Consider the following 25,078-nt stretch of genomic DNA (forward strand, 5'->3'; position numbering starts at 1 on the left):
TAATTTTTATGAGTGAATTGCGTGTTGATGATGAACTTGAACAAACTACACAAAGACGAATGAAATGTTGTCGTATAAATAATTATCAGTAATCATAGAAGTTCGTTATTTAGAGCTTTGGATCATGGAAATATACGCAACAGAAAAACAACAAGCAAAAACAATTTTCAAGGATAAAATTAGTTCCAGGAAGTGGTAAATAAAACAAAACATAGAGCTCCGGTAGTTCAATCACGATTTGTTTTTATGCCTTCTTGGAAAGAAAGATATCGACTAAGTATGATAAATTAATTCAATATTGATTTAATTAAAATTCATGCTTTATAGGAATAGAAGAAATTTCTTTCCTTTGATGATGACAATTTACTCTCCAGAGACTCAAGGTTTGTTGAGGAAAAATAAAAAATAATATGGTCACAAAAGAACTTACTTTTTGTTTTTTTTTGTTTTCTCTGCTAGAGAAAAAGAAATGTAAAAAATATAAAGCACTTATAATTACATACAGATCTAGTTGAAATATGAAAAAATATAACCATAAAATGATAACATAAAAATAACACTTTATACTTGACAATCAAGTGTACAGTGAATGGTCTAGTGAATTTATGCTCATCAACCCAATTAAATCACGGAAAATGATTATTCCCAAGTTGAGTGTTAAGGTGTACTATGTTGCTGGTGGACTACTAAAGCAAATAAGTGTGCGGGCGTGGACGAGGAAGGACGTGACAAGTAGCGACTGCAATTTCCAAGCTTAACCGCGAAATTATGCAATTTTGCACCTTTTTACAGTCTACAAAGTTGGTAGCAATAATTCGTTTTGATACTTAAATAGAAATTTAATGTCAAACTTCACGAAAAGAATTGTTTGTATATACCTGTATGTCATTATTATTATCAGATATATCATAATGAGCTTTATGTTTTCATTCCCCTCTGATTTATATCATTATGGCTAGCATATAGATCAACGTGATTAAATTAACTCTAAACCAACATAGAATGGGCATTTAGATCATGTAGATTTTTCTCATTGGTAAATTTTACCAATCATTAATAAAGTTTGCTTTACTCATCACTGAGTTCGTTACCAGGAACAATTCTCTCATTCACGATAAATAAGATTAATTGAAGATAATTGAAAAATACCATAATATCGAATTTTTTTTTTTAAATTAATTTTTATTCTAAGTTAATTGGAAAATGAAAAAATCGCGTTGAATACACGGAAAAATTGAACGAATTATCAGTTTAATTAAAAAGTTTTCACAGAAACAATAGAGTGTATTTTAAATATCATTTTATTCTTTTGAATGATATAAATTCAAAATAATTGGATGTACAAATGAAAAGAAGTTTTAAAAAATTATTTACTTTGAATTCAATTTTTTCTACAACTACTGAAAATGTACCATTTCAAAACCGTGACAAAAGTTTTTTGTTCAATTCTAGAGTAATTTTGCTTAATAAAGTTTAAGTGTGGCTTTATTCAAAATAAATTATCATAATAAATAAAATGATTGTCACAAACTGTGTCAGTTTAGGATTTATATAAATTAACTCTGGAATTACCTTACTTGACACAAGCACAAAAGCTTTGAATGTTTGACAGGACTTTAGTACTAAAATGAATATATTTGAAATATTCAGAAATCAACAAGAGTAAACATATGTACACTGCACGTGATGCGTAAGTCTGATGAGCCATGACTATGGATGAACCAATTGCCGGTTAAACGATTAATAACCAAGTTCCCGATAATAATTGTTTGACCGTTCGACATTGTTCTCTATACAGTGAGCTCAATGACAGCGATACAACGTTGGTAGCGATCATCATTTCTATCTCTACGTAATGATCGTACATGTAGGCTTAGCTATTTTGCTAGTCTATTGTTCATCAATACATGATGTTTCAACAAGATTTATCAATAAATACCCAATGCGTTCAATTTAGATAGTAATAAATTTATCTAGAAAAAGAAAAACTTGGTAAAGTATTTTCTCCAATACTTGCAATATAATTTTCTTAAAGTTCAAGAACTCTTTCTTGTATTTTTTTTTTCCTTCAATGATAAATCATTGATAAATGAAAATCTTTTTATTCTAGTCTTCAGAAAATGAGTAAATAATCAAATAATATATACATGAAATATTAACTTATGTTGGAGTCAGACTTTTATAACTATTCGTCTTTTAAAATCATAGTTTTATCGTATAAAATTGTTTTATTAGACAGCAGTATTTTTAAATTCAATGTTAAATGTATTTTTCTTCATTTAAATATTGAAGAATAATTCTTATGCAATTGTTCCACTATTCACGGTGTACATTTCCTCAATGTATATTTATATTTTTATTTTATCAAGGTAAACGTTGCCTAGAGGAATTATGGGCTAAAATTTATGATTCTTATAAAGTTTATTAAATTAAATTGAATAAACTTACCTAATATTTTTGTGACGGTGCAACGAGCATAGTAAATCCACCACCGGAAAATTTTTTATGGCTTGGCAAAGCTGAAGATCGCGTTTCAAGACTTTTCTTAGATGATGTTGGATTTTTTTGTTTTAAATCATAATATTTGATTTTGATCTCACACATTTCCTTCGTCATCTTCTCCAGCTCAAACTTATATTCACTCGTTCGATATTCCCACATATTCAATTCAGCAGTTAAACACTGCAAAAAATTTAAAGTTAAGATAACAGTAACAAAATTATGTTTATAAAATATTTTTTTTGAAATATACTCACCTTCAATTTATTATCTTTACACTGTAAGATTTTTTTTGTTTTAATTAATTTGGTTGTTAATTCAGGACCAGGTTGTTTTAAAAATAGTTGTCTCAAATTCATACACAACTTTTCCATTTCCTGTATTCTTCTATTTTTTGCAAGCAGGTTGCTATTCATTTTTAGTATTCGTTTTTGCAGGAGTTTAGTTTTTTTCAATAAGTGTAGAGTATCCGGATTGGAATCCTCAAATAAAAAGAATTTTTAAATTACGGAAGAGAAATGTACGAATTAAAAAAGAGATAAAAGGTAAAAAATGAACATTTTACTTCTAGTTTTCTCCATCGATGAATATTTAGCGGGTTCTGGAGTTCATCTTCAAGAGCCATAACCTTTAGCCTCTCTCGTGTTAAATCGCGATTTAATTGAAATATTTCATGGCGGAAATTACTCATATTATTAAGATTTTTTGTTAACAAAGCTTTCTCTGAGTATAATTTATTAATCTCCAATTTAAGTAATCTAATATCTTGAAATTTTTTCATAAATTCACTTTCACCTTTTTGCAAAGTTTCTTGCAAAACTTTTATCTTGCTATGTTGCAGATTTAACTCATCATTTCTGCGGACAAGTTGGGTACCCAATACATCTCGCTCATTCATTATATTATTAATGTCTTTTTTATAACGATTAACTTCAAGATCAGACACTTTTATATTTTTCCACAACTGCTTTTGTTCTTTATCCGCATCTTCTATTATTTGTCTTAATTCAACGATATTTTTTTGCGCTGACTGCAATTTTAGACTAGCTGTGTCTTTCTCCTTTTGCACCTTTTTCAACCCTGTAAGATAAATGACCAGATTTTATTTAAAACCAACTGTTCATTTTACTTTTTTGAATACTAAAAAATAAATTATCATTCACTTACAAAACTCTTTCTTCATAATATTACTCTGCTTGGTTGCTACTTCATCTTTTAGTTTTTCTAATTGATTATTCATAACTGCTAATGTATTTCTTAATTCATTTACTTCATTTTTAGCTGCTATAAAATTTTTATAACAAGTATTTCTCTCAGCTCTAGTACTTTCTAATAAATTTTGTTGTTGTTGGAATTTATTTTTAAATTCAGTTAACTCTTTGGTATAATTAAACGTTTCTATTTCTTTAATTCTGATCTTATCAGCAAAATCATCCACCTAATTTCAATTCATTCATCACTTTACATAAAGGAATGAATAATAAATATAAGTTTTTTTTTATATTTCTACTCTCAATTAGCTTTACTTCCTTTACAAATATAAATTTGTTGAAATATACTTGACTCTAAATTATTTCTCGTTTGAAAAATATGCTATGTATTATGAAATACGAGTATTATAGTGTTGAAATAATTATATATATGTATATATATATATATATATATATGTATCTATGTATACAGCTGTTCTAAAGTTAAAATATGTTGAAATGATTTTTTTTTACAAATATTAAGTATAGGAGTGCTCATTAAAATAGAAGTGTTCTAGTTGTTATAAATAATAATAATAATTTGTAAATCAGACGATTAGGAAGAAAAAAAAATAAGAAAAAAAAATGAGTAAGATTAACTTGCTGTCAAGCATTAAATCCCAAACACACGTGATTTATAGAATTAATACTGTTAATTAATCACGTTGTACCTCATTATAAAATTATGCTTGCATACCACATCATTATTGTAAACTCTGTTATTATAATATATTCAGAGGACTAATACAAGGGCGTCTAATAGAATTTCGTTCTGGAGATTCGCCTAACAGCATCAAAATTGATATTATATTGTAAAGTAGGTCATATCTATCTGAAATACTAATTGAAAAGTATATTCATAAATATAGAAAAGAAAATTTTTTATCAGATTTGATGAATTAATAAAAAAAAATTTCAATAATACTTTATGAATGTGGTAGTATTTTTTCTATAACATACGAAAATTAAAAGATAATCACTAAAACTCATAAGAGCATTACACTTTGAGATTTTTCTCTTCACATTAAAATGTGCTTACTAAAAGCATGAATAAATGATTATCGGTAATGTAATATTACTACTTTAAAAGAAGTATTTTATAATTACACACAAAAGTGAAGAAAAAAAAAGAGTTTGAGCTGGAGTGCAAGCTTGAAGCATTTTGAAATGCTATTTAATTGCTTCCTTAATGTGCAAATTATAAAAAGCACTCACCTGTAGCTTCAATTCGTGGATTTGTTCGCAAAATTTATTTTTCTCTTTTTCAAAAGCGACTACTTTACTATTTGCCGCAACATTTATTTGCTTCATTTCCTCGAGTTCAAGCTCAATTTTTCGTTTACTTTGTTCTGAGATAAACAATGTCTGTTCCGTTTTATTAACATGATTTTTTAAACTGTCAACCATTTTAAGAATATTATTTTTCTCTCGAATTGCACACTCAGCAGACTTTTTCTCTTCGGCTATCTGACGTTGATGTGCACCTATTTTGATCTCGGCATTTTTCAAAGCGTGTCTAGCATACTCGAGATCTTTTTCCATTTGTACTTGCGCTTTGTCGATCCTAGCATACTTGTTGGCGGTCCAATCATTCTCAGCTTTACATTTAGAGAGTTCTTCTTTTAATCTATGATAATAAGGATCGTAAAAGTTTTATAAGAGTTTAATAAATTGATTGAAGTGTCATTTACTCTGACTAATACCTTTTAGCTTCTTGCACCAGTAATTTATAGTCTTTACTTTTTTCTCTCAACACCTTTTCCATTTCACTGACTTGTTTGCTCGCATTGTCTAACTCACTTTGAAGGTTCATTCGATCCACTGACAATTTATTCACTTCTTTCCGTAATTTATCATTTGTATTTTTTTGCTCTCGTAACGAATTTTCAACCCGGTTTAAAGTATTTGTGGTCGTTTTTGCTACTGCGTTTGCTGACTGAAATATCAATGAAATGGTATTTTAAACAGTGCATGATATATTTCAATTTTTTTGATACCTGCAGTTGAGTATTTTTTAATTTAAGCTCCTCTTCTAGTTCTAATAATTCATTTTCTACTTGATTGCGCATTAATCGCTCCTTCGATATCTCATTCATTTGAATTGCCATATTTTCTTGCATCTTATTCAACTGGTCGTCTACTTCATTCATTTTCTTTTCCAATTCTTTATTATAAATAGTGATACTTTTTATTTTTTCTTTGAGAGTTTCAATTTCATTAACCATTCGTTCCCTTTCTTTCATTGAACTTTCTTTTTGCTTTGATTCTGTACCTCTACAATATTATTATCTTTTACTTATTATTATCATTATAGATCCTATTGAGATTTTATTTATTAATTTTTCCTTACTTTTCGTCCATGACTAGCTGTTTATTCTGATGTTCGACTTCTTGACTCAATTTAGCAATAGTAAGTCTAAGATTTTGTATGACTTCTTGAGAATTTTGTTCACGAATATGAGCTGAATTTGCAAGCTTTGATGTGTCAACTATGTCCTGGTTCAATTTTGCAATAATTCTTGTCTGAGTTTCTATTGTTTTTTCAAGTTCATTTATTCGATTTGTTTTATTAATTAAATCTTCCTAAAATTAATTAATTTTTTACTTTTTAAATAAAACGATAATTATTTTTATTGAAAAAAATTTTAAACATGAAAGTTTCTTTCTGTCTTAAGTCTTCGAGAAATATTATGATAGTTAATGCTACTTTAATTAAAATTTTCGTGTAACATTTCTTTTCTTTGAACTTTTTTGTCTTTAACAATAGAAATGGAAACCTTGAAAAAAATATACAATGTAACACATAGATGAAATGTTCCTTAATTTAGTTATATAATTAATTATAAACAACAGATATTTTCTAAAACTTATGGTACATAAACTTTGATATATTTTATAAAAACATTCTATTATTTTGAATAACAACAAAGCTATTTTCCTTTTCAATAATACTCCACTAGGGAGATAGAAATATCAGCAACTGTAACAATATTTATTTATTTTTCGACAAAAACACTAAAAAAAAAATGATAAGTCATATTTACGTTTCTGGTGACACCTAATATAATGTAACAATGAATTAAACTTTACAAAATCGATTGTATTACTTTAATAACATTTTTAATGATTAATTTTAGCTTGATAGAGCTATGTTTGGTTCAAAAACAAAATATGTAGGTTAATGACAAATTAAGAAGGACAATAGAGTACAGACCTGCAATTGACGGAGTTTTTCCATCAGTTCTGCTTCTTCTTGTCGACATTGGTAAAAAGATTCGTACAAACGAGTGTACTCAGCTTCGTACGTTGCTAAAGCCTCGTTGCTCTTCATCTCATTCAATAGCTAACAGAAAGAGGAAATTAGGTATGCGATGAAATGCCATCGATCGAACATTTTAATAAAAAAAAGTGCTAAGAACAATTGGAATGAAATTGCTTCAAGATGACAAGTGCATTATTAATTAAATATTTCATGTAATTCCATTGGGTGAACAAAATCCTGATTTCGAAATGTACAATCATTGAAAATGAATAATTAAAAAGCTATCTGGAAACGATGAAACCACTAACTTACTTTTGCATAGTCTCGTTCCAAATTACAATAAACGCTTGCAGCTGAACTACCAGCTATTGATGGTTCTCCGCTTTCGCTCCCATCATCCTGCATATTTTATTATTTAGAAATGATGGGTCAGAATATTGATGAATAATTTACAGCATGATTTATTGAACATAAAGTCTTACCCTCTCTAATTCTGCATTCATATCCATCTTGATGTTACTAAATAATCAAAAGTCTTTCGCTGATATTTACCAGAATGTTGAAAAGTGTATCATTAATTTTTGCTTCAATTTAATAATGTTGTTATTCTGGTTATTTGCATAGGATGATGATTGATACAGATAAAAAAACATAAAGTATAAAGAGTACTGCAGTTAATCGAATTGAAATCATTAGAATGAAGGATGATTGACATTCTAGTTTGCGTACGATAGCTACAGTGTGATTTTCATCTACTTATTTAGAAGTTTCTATGGTGATAAAATAACTTTTGTATTGCGATAATAGTACGCATTTTATTTATTTTTATACATTTAGTCTACTTAATTCAAATTGAAAGGATTTTTATTACTTAATAAATTAAAATTTTTATTCAAATTATTAGAATTCATTCGAGATTCTAGGCACCAATTGACAATTTGTCGATATATCTTAGCCCATGCTATTACAATTGTTTTCGCCTATATTAGATGACGCGTAGCTAGAGGGCGTTTAATGTATGATCTAAATGCGTATTAATTAACGGTCAATTTTGGAGTGATGAGCATGATTTTTAATTACAGTAAAATTTTTGCAAATAAAAAAATTTATTAGCATATTATGTTCAGTTAAATATTTAAGTTTAATATGTATGTTTTTTTTTTAATAGTGTAATAGGTTAGTTAAATGTAAATTCAGTGATATATTAATCATAACGTATGCAACCATAACAGGTGTGTATTATATTTTTATGTCAAAATAGATTGAGGCTATTAATTTTGCAGTAATTAACTGAAACCAAATATATTGATTAGTAATTACTCATCTGTTTATTTTACTGTTTGGTATTGCGAAATTTATAGTATAAGCAAAACTCTATCATAACATATTTAAATTCAAAGAATATTTTTTTTAAATCATTTAAACGTTTTTTTCTTCAAGTAAATATTAATAACTCAAGATAGTGGAAATAATTTTATTTAACGATCTATCTATTAGTCTATTTACATAACACAGTAATTTTTTTTGTACTGATTGAATATAAAAATTATAAATTCAAATAAAATGCTAATAGGATTAAATAGGGGTTTTTAATTGTTAGACCGTATTAAAATGTATTAACAATTAGTACAATATATTTAATGAATCAAAGAATAGCTTTTAACCTATTAATTGATTGAATTTTTAATTTTCTTTTTAGACTGAAATTTGTTGCAAACGGAAAGCTTTAATTCATTGTAGAAAATATTATTTAAAATTTTAAATTTGTCTTTAAAGTTAGTTTTTTTTAAAAGTAGGATATAAAAGGTATATCTCAACTATTTTACAAGAGTATTCTGTAAAATTTATTAGGTTCATATAATACACTTAAAATCCAGAGCAAACTTTTCACTCTTACACCTTCTTGATTGCCCATTATTCAGAGCAAGATATCAAGATTTTTTGTAACCTTTTTTTATTATATAATTGTTGCCAATAAAACTAAAAATAGAGGCAGATAAGCCAAAATAATGGCCTTAAATTTTAACATAATATATTGAGATGCATCAGATCCTTCCTTTCGAGTAGTAAAAAATCCTATTGTGTTTCTAGACATACTTTTAGAAATTTGGTAGGGAAGAAAGATAGCAAAAAAACAAGAATAAAAATTTTATTAAAAATTCTATTTTCAATATTTTTGCATAACCATGTTCGTCTACTATGAAATCCTAAAATAGATAGAGAACTAGATATGTCAACAGGAACATGTAGCAAAGTTTGTCTCAGAGTGTCGATATACATATACAGATAACTGTAGAAAAGCAGTAAACTTATGAAAAGATATTTCGTAAGCACTCAAAGTTTCATATCTACAATCTATTTCCTTACTTAAATCATCCAGATGGGACTTGGTAATTCTGGTAAGCATCAACACCACTCTACTAAAACATCTGTACTTTCTTAAGAAAATTTGATTATAAAACGCAAATATCTCAGCAGAGAGTTGTTTAAGATTACAAATGTTTTCAACAATGAATTATTAAAAGTTAAGGAATAGACATTTCAGATATTTCAAATGCCCTTGATAACTAATTTGATAAAAAAAAGATTAAGTAATAATACTTCTGTTGAAGTTAATGAAAAGTTAAAATGCAAATTTCCCTTTTATTTAGAGAAATAATTTAATTTCTTATCTCAAAACTAACATATTGTTTTTAGATGAAAAAATTTCAAGTAAATGAACTAAATTCATTACTTTGTTTTTTTTTGATAAAAATTTATTATTTTCCCTATTACTATAATAAATTGTGTTGTTAAAAAAATAATAACTGCATCATTGTATTTCATGATTATTTATGAGTGAGTGTGAATGTAAAAATTTGTGTATTTGTAATTTTTATATTGCAAAAGTGATTTATTTATGGTAAATAATATAAAATAATTGAACACATCAGTCATGTGTGATTTATATGTTGAAATATATTAGCAAATTTTTTATATATCGACAATAAGGCATTTAATGATTCCATGATAATTATTTAAATATATTTTACATGAATTCTAATATAATAACAATTATTGTTTCAGGATAAACATGAATGAAAGAGTAAGGTAAGATTTAGTTTTTATTATTAATTTTCAAATTTTTTAAATTAAAATTTGACGTTCAATAGTCATTTTTCAATAAATTATTGAAATTTGAAAAATAGAAGAACTCTTGTTTTTTTTTTTTTGTTTAGAAAATTTTTCATAATTTTCTCATGAAATTATCTTCCGATGATATATTTCATAATTTACAAAATATTTGAATTAACAATTTGCATGGAATTAAATTGGATAATACTTGAATAACCAAGAAAAGGATTGTAAAATTCTAAACCTAAATATATTTGTTTAATATTTCAAATATGATAAAGTTGACGATTTTTTTTGTTTATATTTTTTTTTGTTTTTAATTATTAACGTATGTACAGCAATTAAACAGTCTTGTTTATGCAAAAAATAAAGCTTATTTACATGATTATCAGTGTATTATATAATTTATATATTCAAGACGAATTAGAATTTTAATCATTCCTTTTTTTGCATTTATTTTTAAAATTCTGTAATTAAAATATGCTATTAATTTATTAATAATAATTAATCACTGTAATAGTATCGACAAATAAAAAAATAAGAATTATAAAAAAGAAGTAAAACAAATAATTCTTATTGTCTTAAAATTTTGGCACAAAAGTCACTGATAATTTGGTAACTGTTACACATTCAAATGATATTCTCACCATCTCTAATATTTATATACATTATAAAATGTATTTTATTAAATAAAATTTCGTTTAAAAATTCTGCACAAATTATATTGTCATAATTTATGAGATATAATTCACTCATGTAAAGTTGGAAAAATGATAAAAATGAAGAGACGTTATAAGTATGAAACAAATTAGAATATATTCAGCTAGTAGAGGCAACTTGAGATACGGTAAAAGGTGTAACTTGGTAAAGAAAACACCGGTTGCAAACTCTCACAGGCTTTGTGTGTCCATAACGTGGTAATGGAACGTTGTTACTACTACAGCGACCACAAAATACTTTGCCACAATTTCTGCAGTGATGCCTGCGTCTTACTACCGTAAATCCAGCGTGACAAGCCATACATCTTGGTGCATCATTGTCGGGTATCCACGCAGGTGCACGCTCTACACATTCTTCACCACGTTCAGTAACTGGACACACTGAAAACAATAGATACATTTTAATTACTATTCAATCATTTAGGTTGAAATTTAATTAACCTTTATTGAATAACCTAGGGCTTTCACGTTTAGATCAGTTGCCAATTCATTGTATACAAAAGATTCCGTCAAATGTTTGCAAGGATTTTTTTTCTGCTTCTATTCATCATTTTTTTTTTTGTCAACGTAACACAGTTTGACAGGAAAATAATGAATAGATTTTTTCTTTAATACACTAAAGAAAAAATTTCTTTCAATAGTAAAAGCTTGCTATTTTTTATGAAAATAGCTCTGAAATTTTTAAATTAAAAATTGCTTTAAAATTAATAATTATTACTTTTACGTAAATATAGGCATTATCATTAAAAGTAAAAACTCCAAGTTATACATCTTGAAATGATCTTGATAGAAGTTAGGGGTTAGGGGATGATTAATGATAAATAAATAGAAACTTAATATTAATAAATAATGTAATTTTGTGAACGAGTTAGGGTAGAGAATAAAAAGTAAGTTTACTAAACAATTAGATCTATTAAATTTTCATGGTTTTATGTACACTTGAATGTTTAATTCTCAAATTGAGCAGTTTATACATTAGTTTTTATTCTATTTGAAAGCAAAACTAGTTATCAGAAACTATAACTCAATTCTTACACTCATTCCCAGACAAAATAGACATGTTGACATCCGCGTCTTTTTTATTTGCTATCGAGTTAAGTCAAGTTATCGCAATGAAGATCCAAGAGAAGTTTTATTTATATACAAGATAAATTCAATCAACATCATACAACGTTATCAGAATAAAAATATATATAACAATTAAACCGCAATCTGATAATATTATCAAAGAGTATAATTTTGTTAAAATTTATTTCAACTATTAAATTTTACTTTAGAAATGAAGATTAAAATGTCTCATAAAGTACAAAAATTGATGAGTTAATCGTTTTTTGTTGATAGATTTTTTTTTTTCAACAAATAAAGTGTCATCAATATGAACTTAATTATTTATTCATTTATGCAAAGTCGCTTACTTGTTTCATTGGTGATTGTAGATTCATCAGGGTCATCTTCATCTTCTTCGTGAAATATATCATGTCTCTGAAGATCTCCATTCGTGTCATGTGCTTCAATAGGATGTAAATTATCTTCAGGTTGTTGAGGTTGATTTACAGAAACTGGCTCTTGTTCATTTTCTACTTGGCTACTATTCATGAGGAAGACACACTTCAAGATATTTCGCAAATCTGAAGCGAAGTTTGTTTGCAGTTGATCCGCTACACCAGCTATACATACAAATAAACGGTGAACAAGATCTTCGGAAGATCGAAACTTGGCTCTGATTTGATTTCTATTTGCTATTTCAGCAGCTTGCATTGCCAATGCTATTTCTTCGTCATCTTGACAATCACTTTGAAATTCACTAGTTTCAGAGCTTGAATCACCATAGCTTGAATAACTAGAACTAGAATCAACATTAGTACGTTGGATAATAGGTAAATGTAGCGAACAAGTAGTTTTTGACGTTACTCCACAACAATTTGTCAAATCATTTGACTTCGATGTATTTTTTGATCGATTTTCACGTGAGCATTGGAGACAATTAATATCGTGGTTAATTGGTGAGGTAGGCCTATTCGTAATTAATCCACTTTTATTTGTCCGTCGACCAAGACCATCGTGCTGTAAATCTTCTTTATTTTTAAGTAAATTGGACCCTTTGGAAAGCTGATCATTTTGTACACTAGAATATTCACAGTAATTTCGTTTATCAGCATCTTTTTTTCGCATTTTAGAAATCTGTTCTGCTCTACATCTCCTATGATCCAATAACTTGCGATTTTGTGGAGAAAAATTACTTGGGGCTTGATGACCAGAACTATGCCTTTGAGATACGTCAGATTGTGAATCAAAACTTCCTAAACGTGGGCTTCGTTGTGGACTGTGGTTACCAAAATTAGGCATTTGGTTTTGATTTTGAGTGGGCTGTAATGAGGCACCATAATTCGTAAGTCTTGGATTTATACAACGATCTACTGAGTTTGACCGTGAACTCTCGGTGCTAAGTGATAGATGAGTATTTGAAACATTATATGGAAGTTTTTGTTGAGTATCGTTGTGGTTTCTACGTAAATTTTTTCTTTCAAATTTACGCTGTTGTCTTCTCAGTTTGTTCTCTTTCGATCTACGTGACGGTATTTTATCGTGAGCATAACGCTCAATATTATTACCAATTTTACTAATATCCTGAGAGGTAGATGGACAATTTTTACATCTTAAATCTTTCCAAAATTCTTTCGATGAATTAGTTTCATCAATATTTAAATTGAGATTTTCCCAATTTTCGGAATAATTTATTTGAATTGATGAATGATTAGAATCACACACAGTCATTTGGCCATTACCGTAAGCCAATCCTACGAATTCTTCGTTGGTTCCATTAAAATTTGACGATATTCTATTAGACATTTTAGAAATATCACTACCATTACAATGATAATGTCTCGATGATGTTTGGTTTTGAAATGTGGGAATGTTTTTGGTACAACTAATTGGATAAATACAAGAATTTTCACTGTCATGTGAATTTTTATCATAATTAATATCCTTTTGACTATTTTCACACTTTACATATAATTCCTTAGAATCTTCTTGAATCTCATTAGCAAATAATTTTTTTTCTTCAGGACTTTTATCATACAAACTAGTATTTTCAGAGGATATCACGGTGCAAATTCCAGAATCTGTTTGCTCAGATATTTCATTAGTACCATCACCTTCTAATAAGAGACTTGAGAGTGTTTTATTTGCTTCAGATATAAATTTTTTTGAATCCATATCTGGTAGAGAATTTTCAATCTGTACAGTATCATCTGTAACATTATTTTCATGCGAAACTTGATTTAAAAGGTATTGAGTTTGTGGAATTTCGATATTGTCGATTGTTCCAAGTATTTGAGATATGTCGGTACTGAATAAGTCATCCTCACCTTCCAGTAAATTATTCTCAGATTCATTTTCAACATCTACAGTACTACTGCCTCCAGGGCATTGATCTTTTCCAGGAATATGCATTAAGCTCAATGATTCTGTTGAATTGATATCATAATTATATTGATCACTAGTACTAGCTAGCCGGAAGGCAATATCACCATTTTCTCTTATTCTGTCTTTCTTGTTTTCTAATGGCGTTGAAACAGGAGCCATTTGTTTGAAATTAACCGAATTAACTAATACGTTGTCCTCATTAACGATTCTCGAAGTTGACCCGTCACTTAATTGTGCTGAATAATTATGGCTACATGTGATGGAACATTCTAAATGATTTCCTCTATCACTATTCTCTTGCTCCTCATTATTGTGTATTAATTGCGAATTATTTTCAGTTTGTTGATTGGTTTTAGGACTTTGCTGATTTAAAATTTCTACTACGTCATTAGCCACTTCATCCATATTTGTTCCATTATTTTTCGTTATGGTGTAAAAATCTACTACGAAATTTTTACAATTTGGATAATCAGTATAAAAATTATACACAAATTTCTCCAATTCTTGTTGACATGCTGTTCTAGTTGCGGGAGATATCGGAACGTTTGGCTCCTCGTTAGAACACAAAAGTTTCTCCAACATGTAAAGCTCTCGACTATTAAGAGTCCACAGAAGTTCTCGGATTTTTAATAATAAATTCTGTAATAAAACAAAAGTATTTGATTTTAGGTTGATTAAAAAAATTAACTAATAATGGAAAATAATTATTTATGTTCTGTTAGTAATTTCATTTTTATTTAGTAATTAAAAAGAAAGTAAAAATAAACATAAAAGTCGATATAGCTAATTTTAGGACTCTGTAAATATAAACATCCACTATTTATGATACATGAATTTCAGAATTTTGTACAGCAATCTTTGCTATTAAATTATTGATTAAAATAAAACTCTCATCTAGTAAATTTCTTTGAAAGTAATAAAGATATAACGCGTTATCAAAAATTTTACGAACGTATAAAAATTATTACGTTTTATCATTTAAACCAGAACTGATCTATCTGTTACATTTTCTATTGCTCTGTTTATTCACAAATTGAAAGCATAATCATAATAATATTGCTGTTATTTTTGAAACTTTTAATAGTAGTTAATCGAATATTTTTGAAATATTAAATGTTTTTTTAAGCTTTACGAATAGAAATTTTTTTTATCAATTACTAGAACCATACATATGAATTTAAAATTCAAATATTTATTTACTCAGCTACTCTACTACCAATTTTACGTACATCTATAAATCAATACTAAGCCAATCGAGATTTATTTAGAAATAATCAATATTTACTGGGTCACTTAGGCATTGGAAAGTTTTTCTTTAGTGAAATCAACATTTTATGTCCTTACCCTAAATGGTCTAAACATCTCGCTAATAGTATCATTCGAATTGAGGCACAGAGGTCCACCAGGAGGAGCAAGGAGACCCGAAACTATAGCCAATCTGGGAATGGTAAACATTAAAGCTGGGTCGTAATTATCTACATCAGCTTGATTAAGCAAGCCACGCTCGAGTGCTCTTTGCAATGTCTCGGAGAATAAAACACAGACAAGTTCTTGTTGCTCATACTCTTTCGTTGATTTTACTGGGACCATTGCTGCGACATAGCATAGTTCAAAATCAGCAAATAATCGGTCGAATATTTTAAGTGACTCAATTAACTTTTCCATCTCTAAAGGATTGTGGGTTTGATACAACTCCTGAAAAATAAATTCACCAACCATTCAATTAGTGATAAGTGCTTTATGGCTAACAATTATTATTAGAATTAATGACTACCTTTAAATTGGTGTGCCCTTTAAGTGCATGTTCTCGAAGTAAATTTCGCACAGTTTCCAAGGATTTCGTAAGTGCTTTAGCAAGTGGTCTCATTGCCGAACTCTCAACTTCTCGATTCATTATTGAGGATCCAGCAGCAAGACATTCAGCACCAAACCACAGTTGGCCAGCTAGATTTTCCTGCATTACGTCGTCAGGAAATTTCACTCGAAAATCCCGATTAGCTCTACAGTCTGGTATTAATTCATCCATTATCTGATTACATATTGTCAATACTTTATCTTGACAATGACGTAGTTGGTTGACGAGTGTAGCACAGCGTTCAGGCTCTTGACGACCATCAAATGAGTCAAGTTCACACGCAAGTGCTGTAAGTGCTTCATTTGCATAGAAGAATTGGGCCAATAAACTCGTATCGTCCCTCTAGAAAACAATAATTAACATTGATTTAAAGAATAAAAACTATTTAATTGGTAGCGTTTTTGAATGCGAAAAAAGCTTGAAATTATTTATGAAATAAAGTGATGAAAATAGCAAGGTTAATTATAGTCTAAATATTTATTTTTAATTAATTAAATTGTTGGATTATATTTAAATTGATGATAATCCTTCTCTTGTATCCACTTTTAATTATTTAATACGATAAATTATTAAAATTCAATTTATTTTGAGCTTTTATTTTGTTTTTCTTTTTCAATTGACAGTATATTTATAGTTTAATTAATAATTAAATGAAAATTTTCAAGATAATATTTCGAATTAATTACTTTTTAATGATATATCTTCTCTGGAATGATAATACAATTTTGACGATCTTGTTTTTAACAGTTAATATTCGTCCTAACGTGATAAGAAAGTAACAGATAACTGAAAAAGTGCTATTTTACATGATGATCTCATAACTGTTTCTCTATTATGGTGGTGTTGAATTTTAAAATAATTTCATAAGAATGAATATCAACAGCAATGGTAATTCTGTTTTAGTCAAATTCAAGTTAGTCGAGTTCTTTGTTTAGTTTCGCTACTAATTTGTGAGTAAAATTACGTTGTTTTAATGAAAATCATTGATTACACCAGCTAATTTAATTATTGAAACGCTAAAAAGAAGTTTGTGTCTAGTTTATTATCTTTATTTTACGAAAAATTGGACGAGTTCCTGTGTCATTTAATTAACAATAATAGTGCCAATTTTGGCTTCAAGTCAAAATTGAATCATTTAAACATGCTGTGATATTACTATTCATTTTCATCAAAGTCTTTTCTAGGTCACTTCTAAAGAGTCAATATTACAAATTTTTTATTGTGTCAACTGGTATCATTCTTTTTCTTAAGCTTCAAGACTCTACTTGACGGTCTATTTGTTCTTTAATTCATTGTTTGTCAATGACGAATAAAGATTTTGTTAACTTTTTTATGATTTCAATATATTAATGCTCTAATCGAACAACATTCAGCATTGACATAATGATGTTAATAATCATGTCGGTCAAGTAGCAATCAATTTGCAAAGTGAGTCATTCTTCGCGGGGTAGTTTGCTTAAATTACTTATTTTTTTATCGTAATACCGACCATTTTACTACATTATGTTCACTTGAACTACATGTCACGTTTATTTATTCGTACGTAATAAAAATACATGTAAGAGAATAAGTTGGAGAAGAAACTTATTGAACTACCGTAAACTCATATTATTGACCTCGATAAAGACGGATGAGCCTAATAGATAATATTGATTGTATACTTTGCTGGAGTGTGAGAATTTTGTAATTATCTTAATATACATATTTTATAAACACTACATTGTCAAATATAATTGTGAAGTTACGTGAATATCTTTAACAACCTATATCTTAATTGCCTGAGAAGCACTTTCAACAATTTAAGAAAGGAAGTCATTATGTTATCAAAGCATTCTTCATTTGTTCTTACCACATTAAAAAAATATTAACAGGTATTTTTCTTATTAAATAAAATATCTGGAATGCTAGTTCATTATTAAAATTTTTTTATTAATTGATTCGAATTATTACTGATCAGTTTCTTGATTAAGCAATTTTTATTATCAAAAATCAATATCCCCAACTCTCAGCTTCTGAAAAAAATTATTTGAAAAGTTGAAAAGTTCATAGTGTTTTGTACAAATATTCCCAAAAGTTGATTTTTTTTATTGCCATCAGTCTTTGTTTTAATGATGAAATTATGATCAAAATAATTTCCTCTGGACTTTTGAACACAACCGATCAGATGATTTTTCTAATAAATTTGATCTTTTTATTATTAATAAAATTAAATTATTAAAAACAAAATTAAAAACAGTATAAATACAAGATAATGAGGTTTCAATGGTACAAATGTCTGTTTATTTTTAATTAAAATTTATTCAGGCATTCATAATAACAATTGTTACATTAGAGTGTGGTTGAAAAAATGAGATGTTTCTTTAGATAAAGAAATATTTTCAATGTAAATTGTTAATAAATATAAATAATACTTCAATAAACAAGTTATTATCATCATATTTAAAATACCATTTTGTGCTTTGGCGTATTATATATCATCTTGAAGTATTTCTCTTATCACTTGACGACTCAGTGTGCGAAAACTTTCACACTGAGAACGTGTGATTATAGATAAAACAGGTGGGCATAATAAAAACATATGCCATCATTAGATTAGTAGCTATTTTTCACACTTTTGCAATCGTAGACATTGCGATGTAGATAATAATAGTCAGAAGAAAGGAAAGTATTGGTGTAATCCGGGAGATATAGGAAATTTAATAACACAAAGGAAAAAAGAATTTTAAGTAAGATCAGCGTTAAAAAAAAACCCCTAATGTTCTTTATAATAAAATTTACAATTATGATTAAATAATATTAAGCTTACTTTAGGTCTGTAAAACCACTTTCTGATAGACTCCATTGTTGTTCTAAATATTGGAATCAGTCAAAATAATATCGAGGACCTGCACCGATCACTACGACTTTCGCGCACCTTCTACTTGCGTCATAGCGACGCCCAATGTAGAGCTAATGCACAGAAACACACCAATACCTTATCTGTTTCATTTTTTTGTTATTTATTGAACGTTCATATTTATAAAACTACTTTTTTCACTATTTATTTGACAATATTATGATTGTGTCGTTGCTTAAATGGCTACTTAATGACTTTAAGTACGAATAAAGAAAGCTTAATGAAATGCACAATGAGAAATGAGAACTTGAACATCTGTGACACTAGTCACAGCTATAGCAATTTCCAACCAACTGTCCAAGTATAGGTGTCTGCGCATGCGTTTATTTCACTCTTTGTGGTGGGTTTTAAATCACAGGATGCGGGTATACCGCTATAGTGGAGTCGATGAGTTAAAAAACGTGACTTTAGTTTTTATATCAGACATTAGCGCCGTCTAGTCGAGGAGTGAAATTGAGAGAACTAATGAAAAGGTAATCGGTTGGTAAAAATGATATCGGTAATACAGCATGAGATTTAAAAATTCATTACATCTGAAATTAAAATGTAAAAACCACTAGAGTTTAATTTAAAAGAATAATAATGACCTAGAAATATTATTAAGGTTATAAATTATTATGATTGGGTTTTATAGCTTTCTTGAAGGTATTTATTGTGAAGACAATAATGTAATTTATATTTTATTCAATCAATGTGTCATAAAAACAATAATTACTCGAGATAAAAATTATCTACAATAAATTTACCATAGTATCTAAATGAAATATTTTTTATAAGTATGGACAAAGATTATAATTAAGTATTCAAGGTAAATAATACACATAGTTATCAGATATATTTTATTTAAAAACTAATAACAAAGATGTTCTTACGTTAATTTACAATTTAAATTTAATTACGTAAGTTAAATCATTATTAATATTTAATTTCAAAGTTCAAGAGTTAATTGCAACTATTTATTAAGTTTTTAATGAGTTGAATGTTCTTCTAGCTTTTGATATGATTCACGAGGAATCTCATTTACATCAGTAAATCGCTGATATTGTTCTTGTACAAAGAATAATCTAGTGTAAAAAGAGTATGTATTTCCTTTAGATTTATGTAAAATGGAATTATTCGAATTTCTACAGACGATTATGTGTCGACAAATGGATAAAAAGTGATCCTCTATTCATTACAGAGATAACAACTTTCCTTTGTAACCGACTGATTTAAAATTATTTTTGTTAAATAATTAATATTTTTTTAATTACATAAACACGATTATTATTAGTTAAAAAATGATTATTGTGCCTTTTCATTTTGGTTTAATACAAATAATTAAAATAATCAATTTAAAATTATTTTTTATAAATTATTATTGAATTTAAATATTTTAAAATACTGTATTACAAACCTAAGTGTGTCATTTTAACACACTTTAGAAATTAAAACTTTGCATCATGTGTTAAAAATTATTCCTTTTGGATTGTTAAACAAAAAAAAATTTTATTTAATATCAAAATTTCTAGAAAATGTTATTAACGCTCTCTGTACTCTACTGTACGAAGCATTTCAATTGCTTCTTATGACTCGACATTTATAAATTGCAAATTTTTTTAAAATAACGATCTATCCAGATTGAATAAATTATTCTCATAAAAACTATTCTGAGATCTGATTATAAATATTAATTATCATTGAAAAAATTCGTTCTCACTTTATTGCAACGTTGTATTTTATTTTGATTTAAATATTACAAAAAATTTTTGCAGTTTAATTAAATTAAAATTTAATATTAAGAACATATTTGGGAGTAATCAGATTAATATGAATTATTAAATATGTGCGGACAATTAAATGAAATTCGAATTAATGAGTGTTGATTTTATTGAATCTATTCAAATTTTAGATGATTTTAATATTATTTACGCCATATATCAGTATATCAAATATGGTGTTGGAAATGAAACATCTGCAAGATAAAGAAAAGTATATTAATTGATTATTTAACAATAGATTTCACAAGAAATGGCGATAATTAAAAAAAAGTTAACAGATGATTTTAATAAGTCAATTAAATTAATTGGCTTATCTTAACTGTTAATGAGATTGTTACGTGATTTTTTTATTGAAACTACGGTATGATGCTAGATGATATTATAGTTTCAATAAAAAAAAATAACGTTGTTCTCATGAAATTATATATATATATAAGGATTCATTTCAGTTTTATTAAAGTTGTAAAAGTATTTATTTTAAGCCTTCATTCGTTCTAGCTCCCTTGAATAGGTATAAAAAAAAATTAATTAATATTCAAAAATTATTCAGCAGTTGGCTGTAATTAATTCTTTATTTCTCCACCAACTGTTGGCTGATATTTTTAATCTTTTTTCTGATAAAATCATTACATGTGCTACCATTTTACCTAATTTGTGAATAAATTTATTTAAACATAGTAACAGTTAACTATTAAATAAATTATTATTTATTATGATACATTTTAATTTACAATATTTTTAATATTTCATTATTTAGAAGAAAAAAAATTATTTTTTTGTAATAAATAATAAATAATTGAGTCTCTTTTAAACTATGAAAGTTGATTAATTGCCGTTTTTTATTTAATATGGTTAATTTACTATAAAAAAAATTTTTGTTCAAAAATTACTTACAGTACTATTTTGATATTTAAAATTTTCTAGCAATGAGATTCATTGAAAAAAAAAGTTAAATAATAAAATTTATTCCATTAACATTTTCCAAAGAAGAAAATGAAAGACTCAATAAAATTAATTTCAACGATCCATAAAATCAAAAATGTTTCGATTCCATAAGAATTGAATTAATTACAAATTACAAACACTCATAAAAATAATACCTCTCTCAACTCTACCACAATAAAAATTAAGCAGCAATAAGAAAGATCTTTTGTAAAATAGAAAATTCCAATTTCAATAATGAAACACGTGTTATTTATTTTATTAAGAAAATAAGAATAGAATAAAGGAAAAAAAATCCCATTATTGTAATTGAAATTCTAATATGATTACGATATTGGTGCAGTCAATGTTAATCGTGAAAAAATGATGAAAGAATATTACTTATCCAGTTACGCTTCATCATTTTTTCTTCTTCCCTCTCAATGGAAACTTCAGCACAATATCATCTAGGTTCTTGATCACCAATTAACTCTCTCAAGTATAATCATTCCATCACACCCCAAATTTTCAATAGAAACAAAGTTATTAGGTAGACGTTTCCACAATATCACCTAATAATGATTAAATTCTAATAACAAGCTCATGTTTGACGATGTGTTGTTTCTACTTTGTGCACTATTATCAAATAATCACAATAATTTTGAACCTACAGGGTTGGTATTCTCTCAATGTAGGGGTTTTCTTCAGTATTGGAGGAGAATATGCGTGGGGGTTGTCTTATAAAGACGCTTCGCGGCTCTTCACTTAGCACATTGCTTTTGTAGAATTTAAACTGGCAACATAGTGTTTTCTTCATAGACTATTATGCTAAATAGCATTCAATAAATCTATTTTTTTTATTCTCTACCAAATAACATTATTTATTCTCTGTTGTTGCTATCAGACACCTACGTAACAATCAAATCATCAACTAATAATTTATTTAATTAAAAGAAAATAGAATAATTAAAATTAAACTCATGCTGTACTTCAAGGTAAGAAAAGAGCTTGATGATGTTTTGAAAAAAAAGATGTTGATGTTTGTTATTTAAATCCATTCTTGTACATTACTTAATTATTGGTGTGCTTTATTATCAGTATCGTTTGAATATGTGTACATATATGGTTTTGTATTTTATTTTAATCAGTCGAGTGATTTATTGGCATTTTGGGATTGATTTTTCATGAATTAGCCAGTGCATTTACGATATAGGCCTTGTTGACGTGATCTATCTATCCCTAAAACGTTTCAGTGTATTTATCTGACGTTTACGAATACACGACTAAAAGACAGTATGTTTAAGCATCTAAGCAACAGAGACACTCGTCCTGTCTCTTATCGGCAAGACACTTAGTAGCACTTACTCTTATCTTAATGACCAAGGACACGGGTAGCGTTAATGGCCTTTCAAAATTAGCGTCAGAGCACCCTTTAAAGAATTAAATTTTTTTCTTGGCCATATAAACACTCAATACACAACACTTTAATGTGTAGATGTTTGAGAATTTTTCAAGTTTTAATTTCATTTCGCGGCTCCTATGTTTAAATTTCTATACCAACTCGCTGTCATTGATTTGAAATGAATCAGAAGAAAAATATTTATATGTCTATAGACGATAAATTATTCATAGCTGGCTACTTATCAAAACTTGTATTTATGGATGCTTTTCTTTAAAGTGATAGCTTTTGGGTTGAAACTATGTTTTAGAAAAACATTAATTATCAAAATATTTTTTAAAATCAATTGTAAAAACAGGGTAGACTACGGTTTCCGTGGCGCCGCGATTTTTTTTTGACTCGCAAAATTGTTGTAACTTGGTACAATGTACTTGCAGGGTGATTTTTTTTCATTAAACGGTGCAGCCGAAGGCCGCCACCGGAGAGAACCCTCTAATTCTGTAGTCCAAAATTATACCCATGTATAAGCCCATATAAACCGAAAATTTAAAGTATCAATATCTCGAAAACTAAGTGAGATATGAAAATATTTTATTCTTCATTTTCATCTTATTTTGGACTGTTCTATCGAAATTCATTGTCATTTCGTGGCGTCACGGAAACCGTAGTCGTGCCCCAAAAACTTTTAAATCTAATGTATTTGAATATCCCACAAAATTGATGAGATGCACTGCAATAGTAATTTTCTGTCATTAATAAATAAATTTATTTCTTCTTACTGACAATAACATTGTGGACATAATTGGATTTCATTCAACAGATGTCTTATCTGTCGTGTGTCTTAATTGTCTTGTCATCAATGATGATTACTGCTACTTGTCAGATGTTTCAATACAGTCGAGGTTGGACAAATGGTAAACGTGATAATTCAAAACTTGGAGCTGGTTTACCAATGGAAATTAAAGGTAATCATCTGGTTACTGATGGCAATCAATTCATTGACCCTGCCATTAGCTATTGTGCTTTTCACAAACTAAGAATGCTTCTTCAGAAAGATGATGGTGATGAACAAGTAAGTATAAATTAAATAATTTCTTTTTAAACATAATCATTTTCTTGTTGTTTATTTATAACTACATTCAACTAATATTTTTTAGATTTACTTCTTACCTTGTGAGAGACTGGGTTTCATAGCGAAAGCATTTAAAGATGGAAAGGTACCCAATCACTATCGACATATAACTGTTAATGAAGATAATAATGATAATAATGTTGATAATTATGTGACATCATAAAGGATTAATCATCATAAAACTATATAATATTCATGAATTTATATAGAGTATTATCCTGGAGAGTTGAAAAAGCTTTTTCAATACACTAATGAAATGTTGCTGATGGAATAGATAATTACTCTTAGACAAAGATTTCTTAGTTTTTTATCATTTTGTTTCATTGATTTTTCAAGACATTTATCTGGTAAAGCAGTGATTCTATGAATCTAGACTTGAACATTTGATAATTTAATAAAGATCCATTATTTTGATTTAAATAGCAACATTAACATCAAGATCTTAATAGCTAACTTGAATGAGTTGTTGAACCAAGAGTTGCTGCATTCTTTCACATCAATGAAGTCAACTTATCAATTAGATGAAATGAAATAAATATTGTGATGCTTGAAAAATAATTCTGTTTTATTGAATTGATTAATTTTTTTATCAATGTTTAAATAAAGCTTTACTCGAAAAAATTTATCTAGTTTATTCAATTAAAACAGCTATTGATTTAATTTTGAAATGTCTCCAACATTCTTTTTATTTAAAGTTGTAGATATAATTGTAAAACGTCAGTTAACTTATTCACAATGATAAATTTCAGGTTTGTGTTGTTAAAACAGAGAAATTAATTGGAGGAAATTGAATTATTATTGGAAAATTTTATTCCAATACTCTTGCATATTTTATCAACACA

At 27.6% G+C, this 25,078-nt stretch overlaps 3 protein-coding genes across 4 annotated transcripts; 1 reads left to right on the forward strand and 2 right to left on the reverse strand.

Annotated features, from left to right (window-relative positions):
* Positions 1–2,227: 2,227 nt before the first annotated feature.
* On the reverse strand, positions 2,228–7,725 carry LOC118069952 (cilia- and flagella-associated protein 58-like). The gene is made up of 12 exons (XM_035088327.1): positions 7,494–7,725; positions 7,324–7,410; positions 6,964–7,092; positions 6,100–6,332; positions 5,747–6,023; positions 5,453–5,685; positions 4,965–5,376; positions 3,667–3,937; positions 3,065–3,579; positions 2,757–2,981; positions 2,449–2,682; positions 2,228–2,380 (listed from the first exon to the last, which is right to left on the reverse strand). The coding sequence occupies exons 1-11, from the start codon at positions 7,518–7,520 to the stop codon at positions 2,449–2,451; spliced, it is 2,643 nt and encodes an 880-aa protein (XP_034944218.1). The 5' UTR covers positions 7,521–7,725; the 3' UTR covers positions 2,228–2,380.
* A 353-nt stretch (positions 7,726–8,078) lies between these two features.
* Positions 8,079–24,774, forward strand: LOC118069918 (pro-corazonin-like). 2 transcript variants are annotated; one of them, XM_035088269.1, is made up of 4 exons: positions 8,079–8,243; positions 10,078–10,101; positions 23,925–24,176; positions 24,262–24,774. In XM_035088269.1, the coding sequence occupies exons 3-4, from the start codon at positions 23,925–23,927 to the stop codon at positions 24,397–24,399; spliced, it is 390 nt and encodes a 129-aa protein (XP_034944160.1). In that variant the 5' UTR covers positions 8,079–8,243; positions 10,078–10,101; the 3' UTR covers positions 24,400–24,774. The 2 variants fall into 2 exon arrangements, with proteins under 2 accessions (XP_034944160.1, XP_034944159.1); XM_035088268.1 differs by lacking the exons at positions 8,079–8,243; positions 10,078–10,101 and adding an exon at positions 22,499–22,700.
* On the reverse strand, positions 10,601–19,306 carry LOC118069915 (lateral signaling target protein 2 homolog). Its single transcript, XM_035088264.1, has 5 exons — positions 18,935–19,306; positions 16,048–16,470; positions 15,618–15,968; positions 12,260–14,912; positions 10,601–11,225 (listed from the first exon to the last, which is right to left on the reverse strand). The coding sequence occupies exons 1-5, from the start codon at positions 18,968–18,970 to the stop codon at positions 10,945–10,947; spliced, it is 3,744 nt and encodes a 1,247-aa protein (XP_034944155.1). The 5' UTR covers positions 18,971–19,306; the 3' UTR covers positions 10,601–10,944.
* Positions 24,775–25,078: the final 304 nt, after the last annotated feature.

This window comes from Chelonus insularis, unplaced genomic scaffold (assembly GCF_013357705.1).
Source record: "Chelonus insularis isolate UGA/USDA-ARS -01 unplaced genomic scaffold, ASM1335770v1 contig_493_pilon, whole genome shotgun sequence".
NCBI lineage: Eukaryota > Metazoa > Arthropoda > Insecta > Hymenoptera > Braconidae > Chelonus > Chelonus insularis.